The sequence below is a fragment of the Cricetulus griseus genome, chromosome 7 (assembly GCF_003668045.3).
Source record: "Cricetulus griseus strain 17A/GY chromosome 7, alternate assembly CriGri-PICRH-1.0, whole genome shotgun sequence".
Taxonomy (NCBI): Eukaryota; Metazoa; Chordata; class Mammalia; order Rodentia; family Cricetidae; genus Cricetulus; species Cricetulus griseus.
Window position 1 is genome coordinate 128,566,869 of NC_048600.1, and position 16,617 is coordinate 128,583,485.

At 52.7% G+C, this 16,617-nt stretch overlaps 1 protein-coding gene across 1 annotated transcript in view; it reads left to right on the forward strand.

Moving 5' to 3' along the window:
• Window positions 1–454: 454 nt before the first annotated feature.
• The window catches only part of Itgb4 (integrin subunit beta 4), a 29,340-nt gene continuing 13,177 nt past the window's right edge, over window positions 455–16,617 (forward strand). The window contains exons 1-21 of the mRNA XM_035448172.1: window positions 455–458; window positions 1,531–1,613; window positions 1,821–1,922; window positions 2,070–2,274; window positions 3,340–3,578; window positions 5,808–6,071; window positions 6,348–6,437; window positions 6,731–6,853; window positions 7,271–7,435; window positions 8,520–8,596; window positions 9,925–10,127; window positions 11,863–11,966; window positions 12,107–12,205; window positions 12,355–12,484; window positions 13,447–13,569; window positions 13,655–13,761; window positions 14,581–14,614; window positions 14,785–14,976; window positions 15,223–15,326; window positions 15,548–15,606; window positions 15,732–15,755. Of these exons, the coding sequence (XP_035304063.1) occupies window positions 455–458; window positions 1,531–1,613; window positions 1,821–1,922; window positions 2,070–2,274; window positions 3,340–3,578; window positions 5,808–6,071; window positions 6,348–6,437; window positions 6,731–6,853; window positions 7,271–7,435; window positions 8,520–8,596; window positions 9,925–10,127; window positions 11,863–11,966; window positions 12,107–12,205; window positions 12,355–12,484; window positions 13,447–13,569; window positions 13,655–13,761; window positions 14,581–14,614; window positions 14,785–14,976; window positions 15,223–15,326; window positions 15,548–15,606; window positions 15,732–15,755 (2,531 nt within the window). The remainder of the gene's footprint in view (window positions 459–1,530; window positions 1,614–1,820; window positions 1,923–2,069; window positions 2,275–3,339; window positions 3,579–5,807; window positions 6,072–6,347; window positions 6,438–6,730; window positions 6,854–7,270; window positions 7,436–8,519; window positions 8,597–9,924; window positions 10,128–11,862; window positions 11,967–12,106; window positions 12,206–12,354; window positions 12,485–13,446; window positions 13,570–13,654; window positions 13,762–14,580; window positions 14,615–14,784; window positions 14,977–15,222; window positions 15,327–15,547; window positions 15,607–15,731; window positions 15,756–16,617) is intronic.

Sequence of the window (16,617 nt, forward strand, 5' to 3'; positions counted from 1 at the left end):
GGGTTGCTAAGAAAGGATCTGAGGAGGAGGGTCAGAGGATGTGGCCTTGTCTGTGTCGCTAGAAACAGAGATGTGACCCTGGCCTTTGCCCTCCTCTATGCAGGCCCTAGTAGCTCTGGGGCCAGCTGCTTTCCTTACAAGACTTCAAGCTGCCCATGACAGCCTCCCTCCCTCTCTCTCTCTCTCTCTCTCTCTCTCTCTCTCTCTCTTCTCTCCCACGTGCTGGGGTTATAGGCATGATCCACCATGCCTGGGTCAAGCCTCCATTTCTACACTTACACAAGATTGTCTCACCTGTGCAGCTCTGGTGGGGATCCAGGGAGCAGACGCTGCAGACCAGGGGTATAGAGGCATCATGTGTCCATTGTTGTGGTTTTGCAGGATGAGGAGGATGCCAGGGCCATGGGTGAAGCTGCTGCTGGCAGCGGTGTTGAGTGTCGGTCTTCCTGGGAACATGGGTGAGTCTGAATATCCTTGTAGGCCCCTCTAGGCAGCTCTTAAGACATGACCCTGCACAAGTCAGTCACCCAACTATGGACAGCTGTACACCACTCAGGCTGGAGAACCTGAGGGTCCACGCCCTTCACCTCTGACAATTGCAAGCCCTGCTTGGTGGGCAGAATGGAAAGGGCAGTAAGCTGTCCACTGAGAGTCAGAGCTGAGGCATCCGTAGCAGAGCTCTGAGTGTTAGAGGACCCTGGAAGGGGACTGCTGGCATGCAAACTACTCCCTTGAATGTCCCCAGGTGGAAAATGGCTCCTACCAATTAAGTTTTCCTTGCCAGTTGAGGTCATGTTCATTTCCTAGAGAGGACTATAGTTATAGGACTATAATAGTAAATTGAGGGCTTTCCTTCATGTACCAAGAACCTACTGTGTGCCCAGCCTTGTGCTAAGCACAAGGGTCGGGTCCTGTGATAAAAGCAAGACAGATTGTCCCCTCCCTAGAGGAGGTTCAGGGGACAGACCCAGTCACCTGGCAGCCACCTAGGAAACATAGCCATAATGAGGAGGCACTGGCAAAGGGCAGGGAATGAAGGATGTGGCTTGTCACAGGAGTCTGGACAGATGGGAGCTTTTGTAGGGCCTAACAATTACAGCCAGCCTTTTGACATTAAGACCTGATGTCATCTACAAGATTCATGCTTGAGAACTGTGCAATCAGGCTACCAAAATAAAAAAAAAATCTCATGATGTTTTAAGTATGTTTACTATTGTGTATTAATAGCTGTCTTTAGTCACACAAGCCCAAGGGCTACAGGCTAGACATACCTGGAAAGGATTAAATGGCAAGGGTGGTCCATCCAGCAGAGCCTGTACTTCCGTTTGGCTCTCCATCCTCCCGACTTAAGGGGGAAGTTCCAGGTTTGAGGCCTGCTCTGCTCATTGCTAGCTCTGCTCTGTGGAGCAGACCATTTTCTCCTCTATACATTTGGGAGAGACTCCACACTTCTCCCTGGCGAAGGTGCCGCTGGGGAAGGGAGGCCCCTGGTGAGCCCTCACCTCCCTCCATGTGCCCTCTGCTCACCAGCCAACCGCTGCAAGAAGGCTCAGGTGAAGAGCTGTACGGAGTGCATCCGTGTGGACAAGAGTTGTGCCTACTGCACAGACGAGGTGAGCCACCACCGCTAGGCTCTGTGGGCCAGCCTGAGCCACCATCTACCCCCACCCCAGCTTCACTCTTTCCACCGGCTCAGCCTAGCCCCAGCCAGGTGGGTGGGAGAAGAGGTTAGGGTCAGAAGTATCAAGAGGAAATCAACTGGGATTGGGTTGGCCAGGGCTTGGCCATCACCTGCACTGAGCCCATCTGCTTCTGGCCAGCTGTTCAAGGAGCGGCGCTGCAATACCCAGGAGGAGCTTCTGGCCGCAGGCTGCAGGGCAGAGAGTGTGCTGGTTATGGAGAGCAGTCTTGACATCACAGAGGTGCCTGGAGTGGGGTGGAAGGCTGGGCTCTCCACGCATGAGACTGGCTGGTTCTGAGGCCCATGGTGCCCCGTGGCAGGCCTGAGATGCCCCTCTCAGGTCTCCAGAGTGACCTTCTAATAAGCTGCCCCACTCCCTTGGACACAGAACACCCAGATTGACACCACCCTGCACCGCAGCCAGGTGTCTCCCCAAGGCCTGCAGGTCCGGCTGCGACCAGGTGAGGAGCGCAACTTTGTGTTCAAGGTGTTTGAGCCCCTGGAGAGCCCCATGGATCTGTACATCCTCATGGACTTCTCCAACTCCATGTCTGATGATCTGGACAACCTCAAGCAGATGGGGCAGAACCTGGGTACGGCTGCAGTGTGGAGGGGAAGGGGTGGGTGTGGGGCTTGCCCAGCTAGCTCAGGAGGCCAACACACAGGACAGCTGCACCTACCCCCCGGGAAAGACAAAACATCTGAGGGCCCCCACCTACCCACCCTCCCACACACACCTCAAAGATCCCCTGTTCACAGAGGGAGATTCCGGCCAGACCCTGCTCATGATTTGAGGTTTCACAGGAGGCCCAAGAATGGCAAGGAGCTGAGCCATCTGACCCTGACAAAGAGGGAACCCATGGCACAAGGCCATGATTATGCCAGTTCTGCAGAACAAACCGAGTTCAGTGCCCAGCTGCCCCACTATCTCTTTGTTTTGTTTTGTTTTCAAGACAGCATCTCTCTGTGTAGCCCTGGCTGTCCTGGGACTCACTCTATAGACCAGGCTACCCCCAAACTCAGAGATCCACCTGCCTGTGCCTCATGAGAGCTGGGATTAAAGGAGTGAGCCACCACCTCCTGGCTGACACACTATTTCTAAACACACAATTCTAAGTTGTCTCCAGCCTCATTTCCCCCAATTATAAATCTGAACAAAGGGGCTATAGAAATGGTTCTGCAGTTAAGAGAAGATCTGGGTTCTATTCCCAGCACCCTCATGGTAGCCCACAGCCATCTGCAACTCTAGTTCCCGGGGATCTGACCCCTCTTCAGGCCTCCATGGACACCAGGCATATATGCAAGCAAAGTGCCATGCACGTGAAATAATTTTTTAAAAAAAATTGGAACAAACGCTATGAGTCCATGAGCTGATGTTCAACACACAGTGTTTACACTGAGCAGCACAGGGTCCCCTGTGGGGTTGCTGGGACTCAGCCGTCTTTCTTTTTTCCTGATATCCAGCCAATATATTGCGCCAGCTCACCAGTGACTACACTATTGGATTTGGAAAGTTTGTGGACAAAGTCAGTGTCCCTCAGACAGACATGAGGCCTGAGAAGTGAGTGGCTGAGTGGGTCTGGGTGGGCAGGAGTCCCGGCCATGTGCTCCACCTCCTGTCATGCTGGCACTTAGAATTCTCCTCTGACCGGAATGAGTCACGGGCACCGGAGCATGTGGGACCCAGTCCTTCCCTGACACTGGCTCAATTTCCACCTTGTCCAGGCTGAAGGAGCCCTGGCCCAACAGTGACCCCCCATTCTCCTTCAAGAACGTCATCAGCTTGACAGAGAGCGTGGAAGAATTCCTGGACAAACTGCAAGGAGAACGGATATCAGGCAACCTGGACGCCCCCGAAGGCGGCTTCGATGCCATCCTGCAGACAGCCGTGTGCACAGTGAGTGTTCGAGGGACCCTGCCAGATGAGGACTGCAGCTTTCTGGGAAGGACATAAATTGCTGCTGGCCTGTCCTTCACTGTTAGGCTCAGAACTCCTTAAGGGGGTCCTCAGAGGCCTGGACCCCATTCCTTAAGGTCACCAAACATTCCAGTGGCCTTAATTCTAATCCCAGCTTCGATACGCTGGGGGTCAGGGTACAAACCCAGCTGATAGTCACAGCCTGTTTTTGTATTGGCCGGGGAGGCAGACACAGGTCTAGCAGTTCTGGAATATTCAGGGCCCTGACACTAGCCCACCAGACCATCTCCCACCCTACAAGCTGCCTGTCTCCAGCCGTGCTGGCAGGTAACTACTGGAGACCAGGCTGGCCTCGAACTCACAGATATCCGCCTGCCTCTGCCTCCCGAGTTCTGGGATTAAAGGCATGCACCAGCGACGCCCAGCTTTTTTTTTTTTTTTTTTTTTTTTTTTTTTTTGGGTTTTGGCAGGTTAACTCTTTATCTGTGTGGCGTGCATGCCGCAGTATGGAGTGTGCATGCAGAGGTCAGAAGACAACTGTTGGGAGTCAGTTCTCAACCTTCCCACACTTGAGGGCTGTAACTCGGGTTGATGACGAGCACTGTTACCTGATGAGCCATCCCTCTGGCCCAGTGCCAGCAGATAAAATGGCCACTTCTTTTTATGCCTACGTTACTTTTTTTTTTTTTTCATTTTGAAAATAACCTATCTAAATTGCAGATAAATTAGAAAACAAAAATCTCCTGTAACTCCTCCACCACCACCAATACCCATCCCCTTTATAGCCTGCTTTCGATTTTGTTCCTTTTGTCCACATTTTGAAACTTGGCCTTTTTTCTTTTCTTCACTCACTACACTCCTAAGTACTTTCTGGTGTGACGCAGTTTTCGAAACTGTGCTATATGAAACCAGGCAAGGGGATACAGGTCCACAATTCCAGCCTTGGGAAGCGGAGGCAGGATCATCTGGAGTCCAGGGCCACCCTCAGCTACCCACTGAGTTCAAAGCCAGCATGGGCTACATGAAACCCTGAAAAACAAAACAGGCAGGTGTTGTGAGGCACAGCAGCACAGCATTCAGGAGGCAGAGGCAGGCAGATCCCTAAGTTCAAGGCCAGCCTACAGAGTGAGTTTACTGCTGTTACATAGAAAAACACTGTATCAAAAAACCAAACAAACAATGCTGGTCGGTGGTGGCGCACGCCTTTAATCCCAGCACTGGGGAGGCAGAGGCAGGCGGATCTCTGTGAGTTTGAGACCAGCCTGGTCTACAAGAGCTAGTTCCAGGATAGCTTCCAAAGCCACAGAGAAACCCTGTCTCAAAAAACCAAAAAGAAAACAAACAAACAAACAAACAAACAAAAATAAAACAAACATACCTCCCAATAGTGCTAGATGTGGTGGTCTCTGCCTATAATCCCAGCACTCTCGAGGCTAAGGTGGGAAGATTACAAGTTTGAGGTCAGTTTGGGCTACAGGGCAAAGCCTTGGACTAAAAACAAAGTCACCCTATGCACTTTTCAAATTATTTGCCATAATCTGCTGTCTTAGTGTTCTATTGCTGTGAAGAGAGACCATGACTGCAGCAGCTCTTAGAAAAGAAAGGATTTCACTGGGGCTGACGTACAGTCTCAGAGCTTTAGTCTCTTATCATAATGGCTGGAAGCAAGGCAGGCAGACATAGAGCTGGGTCTACACAGTCTTGGAGACGACGGAGCTGAGAGTTCTACATCCACACCCAAAGGCAACAGGAAGAGAGAGACTCTGGGCCTGGCCAACAAGGCCACACCCCCTAATCCCTCCCAAGTAGTGCCACTCCCTGCTGAGCAAGCATTGGATATGTGAGGCTCTGGAGGCCATGCCTATTCAAACCACTGCAGCTGCTCTACCCTTCCAGCTGGCCCATCTCATTTAGCATGGTGCTGTGAACATTTTCCCATGTGTCTAAACTATTCGTGCAGTGTGGCTGACGGCTTGAACCTTTTCTGGTGCCCATGGTGTGCACACACTCAGCACGTGTTTTCCCATCCCTTGTCATCACTTTCCGGTTCTCACTGTCATCATTCACATGCTGCCATGATGGCACACATGCTGCCAATCCTGTGGCTTCGGTCCAGCCCCCTGTTGGGAACTGATCTCCTTTTCCTCTATGATGAGGGAATGTAAGTCCTCAGCTGGCTTACTGGCCACGGCCCTCCTTGTCTTCCAGAGGGACATCGGCTGGCGGGCTGACAGCACCCACCTACTGGTGTTCTCCACTGAGTCTGCCTTCCACTATGAGGCTGACGGTGCCAACGTACTGGCTGGCATCATGAACCGCAACGATGAGAAATGCCACCTAGACGCCACGGGCAGCTACACCCAGTACAAGACACAGGACTACCCGTCTGTGCCCACGCTGGTGCGCCTGCTCGCCAAACACAACATCATACCCATCTTTGCCGTCACCAACTATTCTTACAGCTACTATGAGGTGTGAGCCCTGGGCCCTGGGCAGGTGGGCACAGTGCAGTGGGTGGACAGAACTTCTCAGACCTCCCTCCCTTCCCAAAGCTTCTGGGTCCCTAGGAGTAGGCCCTGGTGGGGAGGTGTCTCCCCCACCCCCCTGATGTATCTCCCAAGCGGCTGAGAGGATGGGCCCTGGAACACGGTCGCAGGCTCAGTGCCTAGTTTTACTGTGTGAGCAGTGGGGACTAACAAAGATACAAAGTGAAGGAACTTAACCCCAGGTCTGTGTGGTCCCCTGCAGAAACTTCATAAGTATTTCCCTGTCTCCTCGTTGGGAGTGCTGCAGGAGGACTCATCCAACATCGTGGAGCTGCTAGAGGAAGCCTTCAATGTGAGAAGCTGTGTGGGCTGCAGAGGTGGCGCCCTTCTGGGACAGGGAAGGGGCGAAGAGGGTGGGTGAGAAAGTTAAAACACGAGTCTGGGAACGGCCGGTGAGGCAGGGCCTCTGGCCATTCTTAGGGGCCTGAGGCGTCTACTTGGCCCTAGGCTGGCAGGGTCTACCATTGTGATCACAGGCACACTCCCATCTGTCTTCCGTATGAGCGGGATGAAGAGCAGTCAGGCCATGCCGAGGGGGGTGAGCCCAGGCTCCACACAGATCACTGGTCATTTCTTCTCCTTCAGCGAATTCGCTCCAACCTGGACATCCGGGCTCTGGACAGCCCACGGGGCCTGAGGACAGAGGTCACCTCCGATACCCTCCAGAAGACAGAGGCTGGGTCCTTTCACATCAAGCGGGGGGAAGTGGTATGACCCTGTGGGGCTCCTGCGGGCACAGTGGAATGGGCAGTTAGGCATAGCATCTAGAAGTGGCGTCTTCTAACAAGGGACACACATGGCGCCTGGGGTTCAAATCTTCTGGCATCGACCTCTTGGATGAGCTTGGCACATTTCCCTGTCCACATGGTGGGGTGAATAAGAATGTACAGCACTTCAGGTTGCTAACTCGAGCAAGAGGGGTAATGCCCCAGAGCCAGAGAGGCCCTTGTTCCAACATTAACAGCTACTGCAAAGAGAGGATCCACAGTCCTAACACGGGCAATTGGGGAGCTAGGGATCTGAACCCAGATCCATCCCAGAAGCCCGAAGGCCAAGGGCTTCAGGCACCGGTACCCCTGATCATCAGGGCAAGGCCTTCCTTGGCTAACAGCAGGGTCCCCACAGGGCATATACAATGTACAGCTTCGGGCAGTGGAGGACATAGATGGGACGCATGTGTGCCAGCTGGCAGAAGAAGACCAAAGAGGCAACATCCACCTAAAACCTTCCTTCTCGGACGGCCTCCGGATGGATGCTAGCATCATCTGTGATGTGTGTGCCTGTGAACTGGTAAGATTTAGTCCTGCTGTGAGGGAGGAGCTGAGCCAAGCACTAAGATCTTGGGTAAATGATATGGAACCTTCTGTGGGCACACATCCTAGAGAACTGTCCCGAGTCACAGAAAACAGCAGAAACATCCAGTGGCAAAGCCAGGAATAACAGAAACACCTGTAACCCAAGCATTTAGGAAGCTAGAAAAAGAAAACCACAAGTTTGAGGCCAGTTTAACTATATAAAAAGTTCTAGCCAGGTGCTAGTGGCACACACCTTTAATCCCAGCACTCAGGAGGCAGAGGCAGGTGGATCTCTGAGTTACCAGCCTGGTCTACAGAGCAATCAAGTTCCAAGACAGCCAGGGCCATACAAAGAAACCCTGTCTCAAAAAAAAAAAAAAAAAAAAAAAAAAAAAAAAAAAAAAAAAAAGAAAAGGAAAGAACAAAAAGGAAGTTCTGGAACAGCCTCAGCTATATAGTGAGACCTTGTCCCCAACCCACAAATGTGCCCAGTGGCTCTGTCCCTTCCCTCTATGCATGTAGCAGGCTTTTTCTTTTGGGCCACCAACCAGCTCTCAAGCCATGTCAAGGAGAATTACTATTTGTTAAGAATGCTCAGCCTTATCTTATGCTTGTCCTACTAGCTCTTACAGCTTCACCTGTTTCTTTCTCTTCATCTATGTTTTGCCTCAGGGCTTTTTACCTTTCTTTCCTTCTGTACATCCTACTCTATCTGGCTGGCTGGCAGCTGCCTGGCTGGCTCCAGGTGTCTCCCACTTTTTCTCCCTCATTCTCTCCTCCTTCTCTCTCAAGCCTAAATTTCTCCTCCTACTTACTCTGTCTGCCTCCCAGCCCTGCCTATCCCTCTCCTGCCTAGCTATTGGCCATTCAGCTTTTTATTAGACCAATCAGGTGTCTTGGGCAGGCAAGGTGAAACAAAAGCAATGCAGCTTTACATAATCAAATAAATGCAACATAAACAAATGTAACACACCTTTACACACTGAACTAAGAGTCCACAGCATGAACAATTGTAACATGTCTTTACACAGTTAAAGTAATATTCCCCAACATGTGCACACACCATGGTCTTGTTTCAGCAAAAGGAAGTCCAGTCAGCTCGCTGCCACTACAGAGGAGACTTCATGTGTGGACACTGTGTGTGCAACGAGGGCTGGTGAGTGGGGAAGGGGAGCTTATTCTGAGGTACTCAGTCACAGGGCGGTCCTTGTGGATACGCTTCACCCCTAGTGGGATGGCAGATCCTAGAAAGGACTGGAGGAGCAACATTCAGTTGCTGGGTGAATCTAGTTCAAACTGTTTAGGATGGTCTGTTTTATTTCGTTTGTTTGGTGGGGTTTTTTGAATTGGTTTATTGTCGTAGTTGTGATACCGTCTTACTGTGTAGTGCAGCCAGCCTCAAACTCACAATCCTGTCTCAGACTCCCAAGTCCTAAGACTATGAGTCTATGCCACCAGGCCTATCTCTGGTCTCCTCCTGGTCTTTTTTAGTTACAATGACGCAAAAGTGACTGACATTAGGCTGAGCTAGGCTACACTGTAACCTGGTTAGGTGTTGTAAATATGATTCAATTTACAATGGATTTGTTGGGCATAACCCCTCATAAGCAGAGATACGTCCATACACCACGGACATATGGGCTATTTCTGGGTGTCTCTCTGCTAAACTGGGTCAAGGTAGCTGTCAGGGGCTGCAATGTGTGTTGAGAGAACCAGAGACTTGCTCTTCATGTCCTGTCTTTTCCACCACATGCAGACAGACCACCTCAACAGAAACAAACTTAGTGGCAGATCTGGTGGCTCACATCTTTCATCCCAGGACTCAGGAGGCAGATTCGGGTGGATCTCTGAGACTTTGAGGCCAGCCTGGTCTAAATAGCAAGTTCTAGGCCAGCCAGACCTATGTAGTGAGACCTTGTCTCAGACAGAAAAGAAACTATCTTGTAGGTGAGTGTTAGTGAGAGTGTTTAAAGCTCTGAGACTTGGTGGCTGCTGTGATCATGTACAGACCACTTGGTTACTTGGGGAGCTGAGGCAAGAAGATTCCTCAAGCACACAAGTTTGGAGCTTGATAATGACCCCTTAAGGAAACATCAGATCTACCTTTGCTAGGTGAGATGGTGCCTACTTGTGATCCCAGAGGGAGGACCAGGACAAAATAAGGCTAGTCTTCTTAGTGAGTTCCAAGCCAGCCAGGGCCTCCTAGAAAGACCCCATCTCACAACAAAAGCAAAGACAAGCAAAACCACCCTCAGACACTGAACAAGTCTGTCATGACTTAAGACAGATGAACACTGAAGGGGGACATTTAGTGATCAGTTAGCAGGACCCTGAGGTTTGAGTTTCAGCTGAGCCACTGCTGTCTGTATGACGTGGACAGGCCTCCACTTTTTTGGAGTCTCAGTTTTGTGGTCTGTGAAACAGGACGATAAAAGCCCTAGGTTTCCTCACAGGCTGTGCAGAATTGACCAGTTTCTCCCTCAGGAGTGGCAAGACTTGCAACTGCTCCACGGGCTCCCTGAGTGACACGCAGCCATGCCTTCGTGAGGGTGACGACAAACCATGCTCGGGCCGTGGCGAGTGCCAGTGTGGACGTTGTGTGTGCTACGGTGAAGGCCGCTACGAGGGTCACTTCTGCGAGTATGACAACTTCCAGTGTCCCCGTACGTCTGGATTCCTGTGCAATGGTAAGCTGGGCAGCCTTGACCAGCACTGAGGGCAGGGAGGGCACTTGGTAGAGGCAGAACCCCCCCAATTCAGTCTGGACCACCCTCTGCGTCTGCAATGCCCATGACAAAGTCCCTGAAAGCAACAGACTTGGTCCTGGAGGCTTCCTGTGGCAACTCAGACCTCCACTCTAACTCAAGATGGTTCCACCCCTAAAGGTTGATAGGAACTTGGGAGAACAATTTTCCTTCTCTCCAAAGATGCAAAATTTCTAGTGGCACCACAAAATTATGTCTCCTCCATATCTCCACAGGGCCTAGAGCCGGCTTGTACCAAAGCCATAGTGCATAGTCACATAGTCTGGTGATCTTATAGGCCCGTACTTAGAGGTGGCACAACTCAGACAAGGAGGCACATGGAAGTTGATAGTTAGAGAAGAATAAGTGAAAATCCAACCATTAAGTAGTGGGTATTGGCCGTGACCTTGGGCGACCTGGCCCGATAGAGGTGGAGCTTCTTGTTTGCTGATGTAACTCCTTTAAAAGTTGGAGGGGAAGGCCTGGAGAGATGGCTCAGTGGTTAAGAGCACTGGCTGCTCTTCAAAATGACCCAGGTTCAATTCCCAGCATCCACTTGGAAACTCACAACAGTCTGTAATTCCTATTCCAGGGGGTCCAATCCCCTCACACAAACATACATGCAGGCAAAACACTGATGTACATAAAAAAAATAAATAATATTTTTAGAAACTAGGAGGGGATCAGTCTCACACTCTCTGGTGCATGATCCAGAAAGAACAAGGTCATGGGCAGAGCAAATACCCACTACACCATTAAATGTTGATTAAGCTCCCACTGTGTACTGGTCACTGGAGGGAATGCTTTTGCTTTTCTATACTTCCTTCTATCCTTTTTTTTTAAATTTTTTATTACCCTTGTGTGTGTGTGTGTGTGTGTGTGTGTGTGTGTGTGTGTGTGTGTGTGTGTGTGATCGTATATGGATGGAGGTCAGAGGACAATTTGTAGGAGTCAGTTCCCTCCTTCCACCATATTGGTCCAGACTAAACTCAAGTCATCAGGCTTGCCAGCAATCACCCTTGCCCACGGAGCCATCGTACCACCCCTCCTCCCTCCATCTGGTTTTTCAGCGTCTCTTCTCTTCAGCGGTGCTTCCCAGAGTGCGGTGGAGAAATGAAAGCATAAGCCATGTGTGTATGGAGGTGGACAGACAGTCATAGAAGTGGGAGCGTGAGCCAGCAGGGGAGGAAGATGCTGGGAGAGTGTAGCATGCACTGGTAGATTCTCCTGGATGCCTTGTAACGGGTTTTGTGGCTTTAGTGAGACACTGATTGGCCGATTGGGGCTGAGAGCATGCATGCTACAGGACGGGTATGTGAGCTCTTTCTCTGCTCCTTCTCTGCCCACCATGTGGGTTCTAGTGCTGGAGTGCAGACCACCACACGTGTGCACCTTTGCCCTCTGAGCCTTCTCCCCACCCCCAACAGTGTGATGTCTTCCTATTCATATCTGTGTCCCATTAGAGACCCTTGAAAACACAAGTCACAGGATGGATTTGTTTTTGAGGGTGGTCACTCTTCCTTCACTAGAAGGCAGGACAGAGGGGAGAAGATTCCAGAAAATTGAGGAGCAGCTTCTACCTCAAGGCTCCCAGAAGCCCACCCTAGTGGGTGGCCATCTTGAATTGTATATATGGAATGTGACTCTACCCTCCCTCCCTTCCTTCCCTACTTTACAGACCGAGGACGCTGTTCCATGGGGCAGTGTGTGTGTGAGCCTGGTTGGACAGGCCGAAGCTGTGACTGTCCCCTCAGCAATGCCACCTGCATCGACAGCAATGGGGTAAGGCCTGAGCAAGCAGCAGGTAGTGTGGGCAGGAGAGGGGACCCTGGTCGGTGCCACTCAGACTCTCCAGGAGACGGCAAAGGGAAGCAGGCAGAGGCCGGAGTTCTGCTGGCTCACCGCTGCCCCCTCCTGCCCAGGGAATCTGCAATGGACGAGGCTTCTGCGAGTGTGGGCGATGCCACTGTAACCAGCAGTCACTCTACACGGACACCACCTGTGAGATCAACTACTCTGCGGTGAGGCAACGGTCGCTGCAGTGGTGTGGGTGTGAGAACCCCAGGGACAGCGAGGGTGGGAAGGAGAAGCCGGCTGAAGGTGGGCACTAGGCAAGAGAAGTTGGGTCCACCCAGCATGGTGTCTGTCTGCCCCTCCTCTCCACATCCAGATACGCCTGGGCCTGTGTGAGGACCTGCGCTCTTGTGTGCAGTGCCAGGCCTGGGGCACTGGGGAGAAGAAAGGGCGAACATGTGAGGACTGCAGCTTCAAAGTCAAGATGGTCGATGAACTTAAGAAAGGTAGGGGAGGCCAGGCGGTGGTGGCGCACGCCCTTCATCCTAACAGAGGCAGGGGGATCTCTGTGAGTTCAAGTCCAGCCTGGTCCACAGAGCGAGTTCCAGGACAGCCAGGGCTACACAGAGAAACTGTGTCTCAAAAGAAAGAAAGAAAGAAAGAAAGAAAGAAAGAAAGAAAGAAAGAAAGAAAGAAAGAAGAAAGGAAGAAAGAAAAGGAAGGAAGGGAGTGGGCGCCAGCATGGTGTCACACATCTTTAATCCAGCACTTGGGAGACAGAGGCAGGTAGATCTCTACGCACATAGTGAGTTCTAGGACAGCCAGGGCAACATAGTGAGACCCTGTCTCCAAATGAGAGAAAGAGGGAAGAAGAGAGCAGGGAGGGAGGGTAAGGGGTCTGAGAGACGTAGTGCTGGGAGTCTGGGCAGGGAGAACCCAGCAGGGAAAAGGGGTTACTCTGCTGGGGAGGGCCTTGAGCTCTGGGTCATGCCGTCCGGCCTGGGGTGTGAGCTGGGCTGTGAGATGCTTCAGGACCGAGGTACAGAGTTGGAGCAAGAGGCACAGACCGCTGGTGGTGGGCACACAGCTGAGCAGGGAACCCAGAGTCTGGGGAACTGGGAATGAGGAGTCAGGAGAGGAACGGTGCATGCCCAAAGTGGAGTTTGAGGGCCCAGATGGGTCAAGTAGTGGAACTTTTTTGCCTCCCAAGTGAGCTCTGCTAGCTGGACATCACACTCATGGATGGTGTACAGCTCAGGGAGGACACGAACTGTAGGCTAGGCTGTTACTAGTGCCAGCCCCGGGCAGGGCAGCCCCCTTCATCCTGGTGACTTCTCTACTCAGGGGACTTACACTCTTCTCCAGAACCCATAGTAGGCCACAGAGGAGGCAATACTTCACCAGGCCCTGGGGTGCTCCGGGTGGAGGGCTGGGGACAGGGTGACATGAGAACGATCTGTGGGTCCAGCGGAAGAGGTGGTGGAGTACTGTTCCTTCCGGGATGAGGATGACGACTGCACGTACAGCTACACCGTGGAGGGTGATGGCAGCCCTGGGCCCAACAGCACCGTGCTGGTCCACAGGAAGAAAGGTGAGCCGGCAGATGGGCATAGCCAGTGGCACTTGGCAGCCCGGGCAGGCATAGGCACTGCCTCCCTTCTCCTGTCACCCTGCAGACTGCCCTCCCGGCTCCTTCTGGTGGCTCATCCCCCTGCTCATCTTCCTCCTGTTGCTCCTGGCACTGCTGCTGCTGCTCTGCTGGAAATACTGTGCCTGCTGCAAAGTAAGCCTCCTTCTGGGTTCAGTGAGAGACCCTGAGTGTCGTCAGCCTCACTCTGGGTTCAGTGAGAGACCCTGAGCGTCGTCAGCCTCACTCTGGGTTCAGTGAGAGACCCCGTGTCATAGGAATGTTGTGGAAAGTGGTAGAGCAGGATATCCTACACACACACACACACACACACACACACACACTCCCTCATACACACTCACACACACACGCTCACATGCTCTCTCACACTCACACATACTCACACGCTCGTGCGCACGCACGCGTGCGCGCGCACACACACACACACACACACACACACACACACACACTCCCTCATACACACTCACACACACACGCTCACACGCTCTCTCACACTCACACATACTCACACGCTCGTGCGCACGCACGCGTGCACACACACACACACACACACACACGCTCACACGCTCTCTCACACTCACACATACTCACACGCTCGTGCGCACGCACGCGTGCACACACACACACACACACACACACACACACACACCACACACACGCTCACACGCTCTCTCACACTCACACATACTCACACGCTCGTGCGCACGCACGCGTGCACACACACACACACACACACACACGCTCACACGCTCTCTCACACTCACACATACTCACACGCTCGTGCGCACGCACGCGTGCGCACGCACACACACACACACACACACACACACACACACACACACCACACACACACACACGCACTTCTAGCAAAAGGGCTAGAAGCAGAGGTACCTGGAGAAGTCTGTCTAGTCTGGTACAACCATCCTAACCCCACCTCAAACTCTTATCTTCTAGGCCTGCCTGGGGCTTCTCCCTTGCTGCAACCGAGGTATGAGCTGGGTGCACCTGTGAGCAGTGGGTATCCGACTGCCCTTTCTTCAGGCTGGAGAAGTGTGGGTGGAGCCAGGAGTGGAGAAAATGGGAGCCCCGGAATTCCACCTGATGGGTGTGGCTATGGAGGCCTAGGGAGGGGCCGGTGCTGAGGACCTTTCCCCACAGGCCACATGGTGGGCTTCAAGGAAGATCACTATTTGCTCCGGGAGAACCTGATGGCCTCCGACCACCTGGACACACCCATGCTGCGCAGTGGAAACCTTAAGGGACGAGACACGGTCCGCTGGAAGATCACTAATAATGTTCAGCGGCCTGGCTTCGCCACCCATGCCGCCAGCACGAGCCCCACAGAGCTTGGTGAGGGCCAGGGCTGGGGCTGCCTGTGTCTGACCCAGGATCATACCCTTCCTGTTTTCTTTGGATGTTGGGTGCAGGCCCAGGACTCCGTCCCTTTCTGTCCCATCCTGATGGCACCAGAAGTCTCAGGCCTGGCACACTGAAAACAGCCAGTGGTCCTCAGTCTTAGCCTGGCTCGTGGAGATCATACTCCACACTCCCTGCCTTGTGTACAGGGGGCTGATGGTGCTCATACCTCCCACTCAGTACCCTATGGGCTGTCTCTGCGCCTTGCCCGCCTCTGCACTGAGAACCTCCTGAAGCCCGGCACTCGAGAATGTGACCAGCTGCGCCAGGAAGTGGAGGAAAATGTGAGGACCAGAAACGGCTGAGTGGCACCCATGTGTGGGTTCAGTGGTGGCCTGTGGGAGAGCCAAGGACTGCAGCTTCAGAACCTAGACTTTCCTAGGCAGGAGGGAGAGGGGCTTACGGGACATGTGCCTTCCATGGGGTCATCCTGGGTGGTAGCCTATGACAGCCAACCTGGAGCCGTCCTCTGGACTACTCTCAACCATCTTCTCTTGCCTGACAGCTGAATGAGGTGTACAGACAAGTCAATGGTGCCCACAAACTCCAGCAGACAAAGTTCCGGTAAGTCCCGGGGAGCCCAGGTCAGGTGTGGTGGGGTGCCTGTTTTGATGGGGGATGTTCATTCAAGCTCCCAAGGGGGTCATGCCCGACTCCAAAGGCTCACGGTCTCTTCGTTGTCCCCACAGACAGCAGCCCAATGCCGGGAAAAAGTGAGTTGGCGATTCACAAGGTGGGACAGCCCCACCTCTTTCCTCTCTGTCCTGAGCTCAGTCTGCTATCCATCCGCTCCTGCTCCACCCCACCCCCACCCCCATCATGCCATAGGAAGGGAGAGCCCCAAGTCTATCTTCATCTAGACCCTTAATTCCTTCCTCTCCTGGACCATTTATCCAACTATTTATGAGACCCAATTACTGCTGGGCAGTGGTGGTGCTCGCCTTTAGTCCCAGCACTTGGGAGGCAGAGGCAGGCAGATCTCTGTGAGTTCAAGACCAGCCTGGTCTACAAGAGCTAGTTCCAGGACAGCCTCCAAAGCCACAGAGAAACCCTGTCTCGAAAAGAGAGAGAGACAGAGAGAGAGACCCATTTGCCATGAATCAGCCCCTCAACAAAAGAAAAAAAAAAAAAAAAAAAAAAAACAGATCAGCCCCTTCCCCACTGCTTCACGGCCCTGCTTCTCCTCTTCTGGGCCAGAGATCTTCCCACTGAGCCTCCGTAGCAAACATGTTACCAAACAGACAGACAAGCCCGTCCTGTGGGCTCTGACCTACGAGGAGCTTGTGTGAGCAGCGGCCCTACACTGAGTCAGACCAGGATGGGACACATGTGGCCAGGCTCAGCCCACATCTCTGAGCACTCACAGTGGACTCCTTGTGTCTGGCTGTCTCAGCCAACCCTCTCAGTAACCCTGCAAGAGATCAACCTTGCTAACCCCATTTTCCAATGAGAAAACTGGGACTCACAGACGTTACACCCCTGGCCTGAGGTTACCTAGCAGTCAAGGACCAGACCCAGGCTGCCTGGCCAGGGCCTCTTTGCTGTCCACATCCAACCCTTGTCTCACCAGCCCTG